The sequence below is a fragment of the Montipora capricornis genome, chromosome 10 (genome assembly GCF_036669925.1).
Source record: "Montipora capricornis isolate CH-2021 chromosome 10, ASM3666992v2, whole genome shotgun sequence".
In the NCBI taxonomy this organism is placed as follows: Eukaryota; Metazoa; Cnidaria; class Anthozoa; order Scleractinia; family Acroporidae; genus Montipora; species Montipora capricornis.
Genome location: NC_090892.1, coordinates 14,352,914 through 14,365,800, shown reverse-complemented (window position 1 = coordinate 14,365,800; position 12,887 = coordinate 14,352,914). Strand labels below are relative to the sequence as shown.

Sequence of the window (12,887 nt, the reverse complement as noted above, 5' to 3'; positions counted from 1 at the left end):
TGTTGGGTGCCCCTGACCACTTCTTCATATACCAACCATACATGTAAGTCTTGCTACTGCAGTAGCTACAACATTGAAATTTGCTATTTCCTCGTTTCGATTTTCAGTGAATCTGGAGAACATTAATGTGGCTTTCAAGAAAAGTTAAACATGGTATCATTTTGTTATTATCCGAGAATAACATTTATACATGTATCTGATCGTCAGTTGATAATTAGTGGCTATTAGATTGGATTAGTTTCATAAAATTGACTAAGACTCTTGGAGTAACTCTGCCGTCACTCTCAAAATTCAAGTCTTTACCCTGTTGGTTGCCCTTTGGAAAAACATGGAGTCAACAAATTTGGTATACTCCTCCATGAAAAGGTGTGACCCTGTAAGATAAAACAAAGACATTTTCTTTCAGAGTTACATGTATTCAACACATCAAAAACTTGTGGGGAAAAAAATGCAAAAGGTTTTTTTTCCCCAATAATACACTCAAAGAACTACTGCTACTCCAATCTTATCCTTAGTCAAGTCCCAATTAAGCTACTATGGCAACCTGATTCACATTGGAATGAGCTCGAGAGCAGCAAAATGAAAGCATAAACTGGCTAACAGTAGTTTTAGTGGAGCTCCGTGTGCCTGCAGAGCACCATGGGTAAGAAAATAGGCTAACCCATCTGTGTGAGAAAATTTGGTTTTGGTCACCATACAACGTACAGCAGTAAGTCCACCACTACAAGTATGCCTGCATTTTTCATGGTTAATTGACACCTGTCAAAACAAGGTATCTGCTGACCAGTATCACATGACCATATTGCTGGCTCAAGTTTAAAGCTCATCAATGTCAGCTGGTTTTTTTTAGTTGACTGCTGACCAGGTACTGGTTTTCGATTGGATCAGAGGCTCAAGCCAGATTAATTTATTGTAAGAATAAAGATAACAAGCGAACTCTGCTTTTAGGTTTGGCTAAATCTATGTTAATCAATCTAGCTACCATATGTGCAAAATCTAAAACAAAACGTAAACGGATACAGTTTATATAACATTACGTTGTAGTTAAAATTTTTCCTTGGTTAAAATTTTTTTCAGACTAGTTTGTTTTTTGCTTTCTTTTGTCGTATAAACATTATCATGATCTGAAAGAAAGGAATGGAAAAAACAAACAAGTTTGAAAAATTTTTAACCAAGGAAAAATTGTAACTACAACATACATGAACCTTTCCACAAGAATAGGCCATTTTCAAAAGATCAATATTCAGCTTGAGAGGCAGTGAGGACAAAAACAATAGAAACAAGTTGGAATGACGGCGAAATAGATAGACATATAAGGGGGTGTCTTGAAGACAAAGACCCCCAAGACCCCAAAGACCCCTAAGACCCTAAGACTCGAAAATGAAGAAAGTAACCCAAAACCTTAAATTAGGCTAACCCTAGGCCTAAAAACCACCTTTAGGCCCAAATTATAGCCCTTTTTATGGTTAGCTTTTCTCATTTGCATTACAATGTAATCTAGCATGTATGTGAGGCAATTTCGGGCTATTTTGTAGTTTTAACCCGGAATTGCCTCGCACCCATGTTAGACTAACCACGAAAAGGGCTATTGAGGGCCAAATTGAGGGTTTGGGTTACTTTCTTCATTTTTGAGTCTTAGATTCTTAGGGGCCTTTAATAGGGGTCTTCGTTTTCAAGACACCGAGATATAAGCCCATCCACTTTCGAGATTGTATGATTTCCTAAACAAATCAACAGCTACGTAATAAATTATCACAATAACATTATCATCATGATAAATTGACTATTAAGCAGTTTACAATACAAATTTTTGGATGTTTGTTTTGCCTCAATGCTACATCAATTCAACAACTCTTGGCTACAACTATATACAAATTAAATATTACAGCAATCAAGTAGTATAGCACCTTCCGAATGCTTAATATTTCATCATGAAAAAAAAAAAATCAAGTTGGGCCTCTTAATATGTAACAGCTTTGCAGAATGACTTTTCTGTGTAATTGTAAGTGACAAATGGAGTCTGTGGGTTTAATTAAATAATTTGTAAATTAAAGTATCAGCTGACAAGTGAGACTACCAAAGTTTCCTTTCTTGTCTAAGATTTCCTCAGCCTTGACAATGGGAAAGGCAGCTCCGATTTACCATGTATTATGTATTAACAAGGTCTTAAATAAATTTCGTAACAAGTGGAAGTTCAAACCTCTGTCGTACATGTAATTAATTATTGGATGAGGTTGATGAGGTTGAGCATGATATCATGAATTATCAAAACCTCATGTCTGTGTTATCTGCCTCAGCCTTCGGCTTCGGCAGATATTACATTTATCATGTCAAGTTCACAAGCTATTGTGAATTGATTGAATGCTCTCGACCAATCAGATTTTTCAGAGTGAGTCTGATGTATACATGTAATAATAAATATTATGTGTGTATATCTGTATTATCTTTGTCCCTTTGGGTGTGAGGACTGAGGGAGGCCGAAGGGAAAAGTTGCTCAAACTTGATCATTTAGAGGAAGTAAAAGTCGTAACAGGGTTTCTGTAGGTGAACCTGCAGAAGGATCATTACTGATCGGTGAGTGGAGTGGGTCTCCCGTGTTAACTGTACCTCTTTTCTTTTTTTTTTTTTTTTTTTTGGGGGGGGGGGGGTTGACCTAGACCCCATGTTTTCCATGTGCACAGTGGAATAATAATGCATGCTTAATCAGAGTCAAGAGATTAAAATTATATTCCTAGTTACCTCTTTTTCAGTCGACATTGAGATAACTAGATAGCTACAATGTACTTCGCCAATCTCTGAGTTGCATTTCTTTGTGCAAAACCATGAAAATGAAAAATGCTAACATGCTGAGTCATTTTTCACTTCCATAATTTTGAACAAAGTCGGCATGACTATTCCGGGGATGGGAGGTAGAGGTGAGATGTGAGGTAGGATGGGGAGTGGGTGGGTAGGGGTTAGGGGTGGTGGTAAGGTGTTGAAGGGTACCATAGCTGAAACAACCCAAACTTTTACAAAAAATTAATGATAACCTTAGGCCTATATTATCTAAAAGTAAAGGTAAAGTCTCTGTCACGAGCCTAGGAAGGCCCATCAGGCCGGCGCTTATCTCCGGTTTCCGTAGCATGAAGCGACTAGGAGTATTTATACTCCCCCCTGGATGGGATGCTAGTCCATCGCAGGGTTACCCCCAGCATTACACTGGTACCCATTGATACACCTGGGTGGAGAGAGGCACCGTGAGAGTAAAGTGTCTTGCCCAAGAACACAACACAATGTCCTCGGCCAGGCCCCCAACCCGGACCACTCGATCCGGAGTCGAGCGCACTAACCACGAGGCTACCGCGCATCCCACATATTATCTAAAGCATAGTGGTTTATTACCACACAAAGCCACAACTCACTGGGGTATCAAACTCTGGCACAACTCGAATTCCTCGCAGCCTTGCATACTCTAAAATCTTGGCCACATCATCTTTGGAGTATATGTGTGTTTTGTTATTCCAAGCACCCTAAAATAAGCAAATTGTTGGGTCAGTCAATTGTAGTATCTCCCACAAGAGAGTTGATTAAACCATCCACCCTCTGGATGAGTTGAAAGAGCGCTTAAGACTTTGCAGTTTTTTCCAACCTTTAAGTCAAATAATCAGATCACTCAGGATCGGAAAAGAGCTAATTTGAGTAATGATTCAGCAAACTTATTGTACAAACCATGCACCAAAAATGCAACTTTGTCCTTAATAATGTAAGGCTTACTTGATTCTTTCTTAGATATTGAGCAGCCTTAGTAAACTTAATGAATGGCTCATTTTTGTATGAGCTCTCACTGTTATCAAATGACAAAAGCTTCAGATTTGATCATTTTATATTGTTGTTTGGCAGATATACTTTAAAGGCACAGAAATAAAAATGTGTGCATACAGCACAATAACAATAAATAAATGTTTCTTAATATTATTCCATAGCCTTACTTTTGCCACAGCTGTTAAAACTAGGATTGATTGAGGAACAGTGTATTGCCTTTGTGAGAAAATCAACAGACTTTCGAAATCAAGACACTGCTATTTGTTTTGAAAAAGAATGGTATTCTCAGATTAAAACATAAGGTACAATCTCAAAACACCTGATCATATTCTTTCTTTACAGTAACACAAAAAGGGACATATAATTATTTCTCCCAGAGCGGCCAGCAAATCCTCACTCTGGGGCTGCTATTCCAGGAAAATAAACTGAAAAAAAACCCTACAAGGTAGGCTTGATTACCAGCCTTGTTTCAGGAAAGGTGCATGATTATGCTGGGAAGATTAAGACCAAACTTGAGATCGAGAGGGGGAAAAATCGAGCCTACTAAATGTATGAAGGAAGCCGACCAAAGAAAGTTCTTACTCACCTCACCACTCAGCTGTGGAAATGTTTCACTCACAAAAGGAAAGGACTGATCATCCACAATGTGCCAGTGCAACACATTGAATTTACTGTATGACATAGCATCCTTGCAAGCAAACAAAGAATGTTCCATACTAGTATCTACACTATACACAGGGATATTGCTTTTCCTACATTCTGATTGTCAACTCAGAAGTTACCGGCATAGAAAATTCACCCCAAGCACTAGATGATTAACAAAATAGCACTTTGCTAGAAAATATTTTTAGGGTATGCTTGATATTTAGTTTAGGTAGTACCCTGGTTCATACAATATATATAACAAGGTAAACTAGTATTCAAATCTCCTCTGACATATTTTTTGAAAAAGGTGGACATTTACTGGGATCAACTATCCCTTTCACTGAACTGTTTCATTATACAATGTACCTTTTGCAGTCACTTCCAAAATGGTCCTGACCAATAACATCACTGTCGGCCAACAGTTGGCCAACTGTTGACTGACAGTTTGTACATCTATGTATCTAGAGGAAATCTTTTCTGACTGTAAGCTAACAGCTGGGTGTCTGTTGGTGACCTTTCGGCGATCTGTTGGTGATATGTCACCATCAAGCCACTTGCTGATACAGTCAGTTTATTTGTCCAAAATCAAATAATTTCCAGCACCTTTAAGTCTACTCAACCTACTCTACTGAAACCCTTGCATGAACTTCGAACAAAGCAAGAATGTTTACTCACCAAGAATTTAAGAATTATAGGTACATTCACAAAATGTCTTGAAGTGTCAATCATAAATCCTCTGTGTTTGAACCGAGGATAGTCAATAATCTCTGTTCCATTTGCAAGATACTGGAGAAAACCAGAAAGCAAAAACATACAACACAGAACACAGCAAACAATAAGTACAATGCAACTTCAGAGACACACAACACCTTAACAGGCCCAATTAGGGCAAGATTTATACATGTAGATGTTGATACAGCACATTTTTCTTTGAAAAAAAACGTCTACATATCAATGTCAGTGTAGTTTCAGTAAGTACACTGTAAAGATGGCCAACAAAAAGCTTTGGCTTTTTCAGTACGAGAAGTCATGAGTTAATTTTTTCCCTATATTGTAGTAATGAAATTAAGACAGATTCTCTCACATCAATGACGACAGTCCCTTACTCTACGCAAACCACCTGCCAACTTTAAATTTTATTGAAACCCCTGAATTGTTTTTGTCAATTATTTTGGCCTTCCTACACACAAATGTGAGTGTATATCCACATAGCCTGCGTAACAAGCATTTCTATGGAGGACAAGAAAAACTTTTAACATTTCGGCCTTGCAAAAAATGGGGGAAAAATTCCTCTCCTCTCCTCTCCTCCCCCCTTCAATTTTTTTTTGCACTCAGCTTATTCTCGCGTGGCCAGAAAAATGAATTCATTTCTCGAACGCTGGAAACACTAGCTACGCAGGCTAGCATCCACACAAAATACTACATTTTTAAGAGGAGTTTTAAGACCTCCAATAACCAAGAATCAACCCGAGTAAAGGCTATTTAAAGCCTAACCTGAGAAGAGGTTCTCTACTGGGTTATTTGCATGTGTTTGCAATGATTTCATCCAACATATGGAGCACAGACGTGCACTTGATTAAAAGGCAAAGAATTGAGGTGAGGTAGAGAAATGAGCTCCTTAAATGAAATCACTTTCTTTTAGAGGGGAGAGTTTTTACACATGACTACTATCTGTTTATGCCTTCAGGCTACTGATCCTGATAATTAAGCCTCTTCAAATAAAAAAAAAGCTCTGGAAGCCATAGAATCAAACTAGAATGAAACTATTTTATTTTGAACCATTTACATCAGCATGAGACAAGCAAACAGGGCAAATTCCATTAAGTTGCTCTGAAAGAAAATAATGGATCATTGCCATGATGCCTTTTATAGCTTGCTACATTTTTTCAATAAGCATGAGCTCACCACATAAGTTCAGTAGTCAACTCACTTTGAATCAAAATCTAGAACTATTGATGAATGAATATAATAAGCTTAATGGAAGATTGATTGACATATTGTAACAACAATACAACAAAAACAAGAACAAAACATGCAATACATACATAACCATTTGGATCCTGATAAACCAACTGACTGAATGTCTCAAGCCCTAAAAATTATTATATAACAGAATAACTTAATGACAAAACTATACCAAATGTCAACACCTGCAAAAATGAACTGCTTAATGAAGGAATTTAATTTCCAAATTAACTTCCCTTGAAGGATTCATTTCAAGTCCAAAAGAGTTAGTTATATGGTATTAGCAAAAACTATGGTCCTTGAATTTACACTTAGACTCGCAGGGCAAAAACCTTTGAGTAAATTAATTGCGAGCAATTGCTTATTACGAAAAAGTTGGTGTATCCAACCACCTTGTTTTTATTTCATCCCTCCCCAACAGTTGTCAATATCACTCTAGGAAAATGTGCTTAAATGCAAGGATTAGCCCATTTACTTATAAACCGCCCCCACCCCCACCCTCCCTTCCCTCCCACCTTTTGACACCTAAAATCGGCTGTTGCTAGACAGAGTAAAATCTATTAGGGGTCACTACCGCAGGAGGCAATGGCTTGTCACTATTCTCTTACCACGCAATGCTCCCCAAACAGTGTAAGAGGTGAGATACGCTGAAGGAGGAGAAAGAACCTTCAAAACATCTGTGGAGAGAAAAATCCTTGTAATCAATATAGCCTTTTTGCTCATGTATACAGGTTGTCAGAAAGTTTGGAAGTCAGAAAGTGTATGAAAAATGTACACTAGGTGGTTTGCAAATGTTACAGTTTAAATTTGATTTCAGGTCAAAAATGATTTCAACATAGGTTGATTTGTAGTTTTTATGTGTCTGGTATTCATTACTATACATACATGTAGAGACATAGAAATTACAAATCATCCGAGGTAAGAGTAAAACACTGGCCGGTTTAGGTCGGTTTGGATGTCAAAGGGTTTAAATATTACACTGAAAATTATGTCAAGAGCTATTTTGTTTGGTATAGCTTAAGAGCAAACAAAATGGCTCTTACATGTAATTGACATAATTTTCAGTGTAATTAAAAAACAGTTTGAATGGCAAGTTCACAGCACACAAAATGACCTTTGAGATAATTTTCACTGTAATAGACCCTTTCACGTTTTTCAGGCCAAGCTTCGCTGGGGGGCAAACATGGCTAAATTTACAGTAAATGTATGGGATTTTGGCCAACTTTATTTTGTACTCCAATACTGTATTCAATAGTTTGCTGTAGGAAAATTAAACAGCACCAACTTGGAAATGGGTGTGAATTGAGCCATGAATACTATGCTACATGTATGTTCTTTAACCTCAGTGTATGCTATTTACCAACATTAGGGAGTTTAAGAAACAACGACGGCTACAACTACGACAATGGCACAAAACAATAATATAATTTGGTTTATAAAAGAGTATTTTAAATAATCGTGCTGAACATGCAGCACGAATTTTAGCAAGTACCGGTATATTAGCGGTCCTCTGCATACATGTAACGATGATGTGAAATCACCAGATTTGAGGTTTTGACGACAACGTAAGTATGCAACAGAGAATCTTTCATTCTGTATTTTCACTCTGAAACCGCTTGTACCAATTTACTTTTAGGGTACTTCGCCTATATTGTAGGACGTGAATGAGACTGAATAATCGCAAAAGACTTGTGATAGAGCCAAGTTATATTTTGAGGTGACGTTTTCGTCGACTGTCGCCATCACAGATCTTAAACACCCTATTAATGGGGACATTAATGGGTTTTTCAGCAAGTGATTAACCCATTGACTCCTGGGGATTCCCCATTGATAAGTAAAATTGTCTGGTGTTAGACAGTAAAATACTCTGGCGTAAGATGGAGTAAAATACTAAGTCAGGTCAGGCCTGCCTGGGAGTTAAAGCAGTATAGGTGTAAGAAACAAGTGACAGTACATGTATATGGTTTAAATGTGGCTAAATTACTTTATTTAGGCAAAGTTAACCATGAGAAAGGGCTTGCTGGCCAGCAGTCATTTCCCAGGCTCAAATGTTTAATAATATGTGGGGTGGCCACCAGTCTCCAGGGGCATGTACATGTGATTGCATATATATTTATTTAGCTCTGCTTGTTTGCTTGTTTGATCTTTGCAGATCATTTGCAGTCATTTCTTGCATTAGCTGTTTGTTCCTGCTCCCATCCCTCCCTCCCTTGGTATTCCACTGAACTGTGCCTGGTGGTTAGCACTTGCATGGTTGCCATGGTTACCTTCAGTGCAATGCTGCCAGTTGCCCTCTAGGCCCTTCCACCTTTTAGGCACCAGCACCAAAGCTCATCTTGTCGATGAGTTTAAATAACTAGAAATTGTGTTACAATATTCATGCACTGTTCTTGAGAATATCAAATGATGTAAAGGAGAACCCTGGGCCCAGTTGTTCGAAAGTGGATTAACTTAATTCAGGATTAGCATGAACTTTTGTTTAATCATGTTTTCAACTTTTTGGTGAAAGTTTCTTTTGCTTATTTTTGTTGTTCAAGATTGACTTCTTCTAATGTAAAGTTTTGCTGAATATCAGCCTTGAACAGCATTTGTGAGTAGAGAAATTAACTCTACTGTAATCAGAAAAACTAACACTGACAGATTTCGACGTTTCGATGACATCCTGTCATCGTTATCAAGAAAATGAAGAAAATTTACATAAGTAAGTACATGTAGACAAAACTAAACCAAAAACAATTTAGTCTATTGTTCTAGCTATAGGCCAGTGAATCATCCAGTGATCTCACTGACTTATAATTTTATAGGTCAGTGACACTGTGAGATCACGTACTGGATGATTCACTGGCTTAGAACAATACACTGCTGTTTTCGGTTTAGTTTTGTCTACTTACTTACATAAATTTTCTTCATTTTCTTGATAATGATGACAGGATGTCATTGATACGTCGAAATCTGTCCGCGTTAGTTTTTCTGATTAGTTCAATAACAAAAGTCAATCTTATACATATTAGATATTAACTCCTTGCATTGGTTATAAATTGTAATCTGGGACTAGCGTTAATCGGCTTTTAAACAACCGGGCCTGGCCTGGACCTAAGAGTGTATGATATAATTGATGCAGCAAAATCAGTTAGTGCAGGAATTATGTTAGCCAAGGGAGTGATGTGAACAAACATCAAGGTCCTATCAATTTTAACGAATTAGTCGATCCTACTAATACAGTTCTTTGCAGACTTCAAGGAAATGAATCTGTGTTTGGATCAAATGCAGAAAAAAAATGTGTCACTGACCTATAAAATTATAAGTCAGTGAATGAATCATTTCATAATAGCTATGCACGCCATCTTTAATTCTGATGAATTGTGGTCTATCCAGGCTAACAAGCCCATGGATTGCGCCAAATGCAAAATCCAAGATAGCATCGCTATTGTGGAAACAAGTGCGTAAAATATAAATATGCAAAGACAGGTGCGTGGGCTCCCTGTGATCCAACAAAGTTAACAAGATCTTTCAGATCTTACAACCGCGCTTTGAAAATTTATCTGTTTTCTACCACTACAATCACAACATAGTACACATTCCAAAGCAGTCCTTGTTCATTCACTCAATGCAAGGTTAGGATGCCCTATCAAGAGCCATCTGCATGCTGCTGGATGTAATTTGACAGAGAGATGATTTTGATGAGGGCGGAAAATTGGAGAAACACCCTCAGATTGAGTCAGATTGAGTCAGATTGAGACTGACTGAAACGCAGCCCACATACCACCTCAGGTTGAACCAGGGCTGCAGAGATTTGAGGTGCACTTGATAACCCTAAGCCAAGCTGACTCACCAGCCACATCTTTCACAAATATCCACTTTTGAGGTTGATACTGCATGCATTTAAACAACCATGCAGTGTCTCTGCGTGAACCACATGTGGATTTAGTGAATAATTTTTAAAATGTATGCAACAGTTCAGGGGCACCAACGAGAATATAGTTCAATTTTTTTAACCACTTAGACATAGCATTGTTTTTAAAAACGTATTTTAGAATTTAAACGGTAGATATAGGCATATTTTTATCCCCAAAAAAAATTTTCATCTGTTCGGATTTCCTAGCTGAAAGTCTAGCGATCCGAAAATTATAGGGTTCAAAACTTACCTTTTCGAAAACGAAAATTTCAGCCAGAAAAAAAGGCCCCCGAAAATTCTAGGTGACCTTTTTAGGGTAAAAATCCGTTAAAAATGGGCAATGATACCATGTTTCAGATGTTCGAAAATTCTAGATGTCAAATCGTCTTCCGAACAGATATTTTCCGAAAATTGACGTTGGGTGCCTCAGACAGTTGATCAAGCAGGTTCCAGAAGAGGATGTATGTAAACCTGCTATGACATGAAAAACAATAGCTGACACCTGACAAAGTTTTGATAACATCTTGCTTTCATCTGAGCTAAAATGCAATTAAATATTGTGTGTTCACTTTTAATGCAAAAGTGCATTACTGGGTTTTTCAGAGGGGGATGAAGTTTTAAACTATCTAAGCTTGAATAGACTTAACATAAAAAGCTTAATCAAATTTCATAATAACAAATGATAACCACGACTCGGATGGAAAGTTAAAAGGCATTGTATCGATCTACGTTTTGTTTTCAACTACAATGACAGAAAATAAAAATATACTTACAGCTTTCGTCAGATTCCAGCGTTAAATTCTCGTACTTATCCATCACCTTGATCTCAAGTTGTGTTATTTGAGGCAAATTTCTCTTCGTTTTTCGGAAGTCGTCCGGAAATGTTAACTTTTTATAACGCTCTATAGCATCCTCGAGCACATCACTGCTTTGCCCAGTTATCGTGAAAATGAACTTTTCTGAGCTTAAAGAGTAAAGGGCGCCGTTTTGCTTTTGTCCTTGTGGTTTAGGCCAGACTGAACCTTTCACATAGTCTTCAACTTGCAGTTCTTCAAGTTCCCATCCTAGACCGCCGAGAGCTAAGGGATCTGACAATTTTGGAAACCTCTTGATACCACTACTACTACTACGACTACTACACGCGAAAGCAACGACCCAAAGAATAACAATCACTCTAAGCATGATAAATCTAAGACTCTTTAGTTCTTCAGCTCAACTCCTTCCTTCTTCCTTCTCCTGGAAGTTGTTGTCATGTGATAATCACAAGCGGGTCGCGATCTTCGCACGACCTGGCGTGACACTTCATGTATCGCCAAAGGGCACGTGACGTCATCAAATGCAATTATCAATCCTTTCGTTAGTTATTAGTACAGCTGAAGACTTATCTTTTCACAAATTTCCAGTTTGATAGGGTTTTTCGTCTAGTGATAAAGCAAGGTTGAATGTCTCAAAGCTTTTGCGGCCGAGAATGCTATCACGTCACAGGCTACCCAAGCTCGGTTTACGATTTACAGAATTAACTTTGAGCTTATAAATGTAGAAATAAACTTCACTTACCTCTATGTACAGTTGGCTTCGTTTTTTCTTCGCAATCGGAGGGCAAAATGCGTCCGTTTTAGCCTGGTTTGTGGCTTTCGAATTTTTACGATGTCGTTAGTTGTCATTTTCTCCTCACGAAGGGTGTCTGGAAAACCCGAATAGCGAATAGCGAACAGTCGCGAATACCGAACAGCGAATAGTCACGAATAGTACGAATTCACGAATAGTGACGAATAGTAACAAATAGTGGCAAATAAGGGTGGAGGGGGGCGGGATTGTGACGAAATGACGAAAATTTGGTACCCAGTACTTCCTGGTCAACCGCGCAGCAACGTTGGATGGGATTTTCCCGCTAAAAAAAGCAGAGATGTGTCGGCGAAGGACAGCTTCAGCCCTGAGAAGAAAAGGTAATAAATGCACTGAAATCCTGTTGCTTATTTGTATAATTAATTAACGCGGCTAAACTTCAGAATACCCGGCCACGATTGCGTGACATTAAATGCATGCTCCCGCAGTCCCGAAGTCGATGAAAGTTTGCGCTGGTAATCTGTGGCTCCCGCAGTCCTGCACTTCCGCAGTGGAAAAAGGATGAATATGAAATGGGGATAAAACTACTGCTCCCGCAGTCCCGCACTCCCGCAGTGGAAAAAGGATGAATATGAAATGGGGATAAAACTACTGCTCCCGCAGTCCCGCACTCCCGCAGTGGAAAAAGGATGTAAAATCAGTTTTAGCTTTCAATTTACGGTTTGGTTAACTACACTTTTTATGAGATCGTCTGACATTAAATGCATGCTCCTAAGAAGACTTTTTATGAGATCGTCTGAAGAATATAGCACTCGTTTACTGATTAAGTCTATGCGCTTGTTTCAGTGATTAAGTCGAAGCACTCGTTTAAAATATTAGCTTTCAATTTGCGGTTTGGCATCGTAAAAATTCGAAAGCCACGAAACAGACACAGTTTGCCCTCCGATTGCACAAAAAAGACGAGGACTACTGTACGTAGAGGTAAGTGAAGTTTATTTCTACCTTTACAGCTTAT

At 38.2% G+C, this 12,887-nt stretch overlaps 1 protein-coding gene across 1 annotated transcript in view; it reads right to left on the bottom strand.

Annotated features, from left to right (window-relative positions):
- LOC138019852 (beta-hexosaminidase subunit beta-like) overlaps window positions 1-11,568 on the bottom strand; it is a 25,925-nt gene extending 14,357 nt beyond the window's left edge. The window contains exons 1-7 of the mRNA XM_068866795.1: window positions 11,080-11,568; window positions 7,020-7,088; window positions 6,492-6,538; window positions 5,122-5,232; window positions 4,388-4,489; window positions 3,402-3,509; window positions 304-374 (exon numbers count right to left, since the gene is read on the bottom strand). Coding sequence (XP_068722896.1) covers window positions 304-374; window positions 3,402-3,509; window positions 4,388-4,489; window positions 5,122-5,232; window positions 6,492-6,538; window positions 7,020-7,088; window positions 11,080-11,488 — 917 coding nt within the window. The 5' untranslated portion in view covers window positions 11,489-11,568. The remainder of the gene's footprint in view (window positions 1-303; window positions 375-3,401; window positions 3,510-4,387; window positions 4,490-5,121; window positions 5,233-6,491; window positions 6,539-7,019; window positions 7,089-11,079) is intronic.
- Window positions 11,569-12,887: the final 1,319 nt, after the last annotated feature.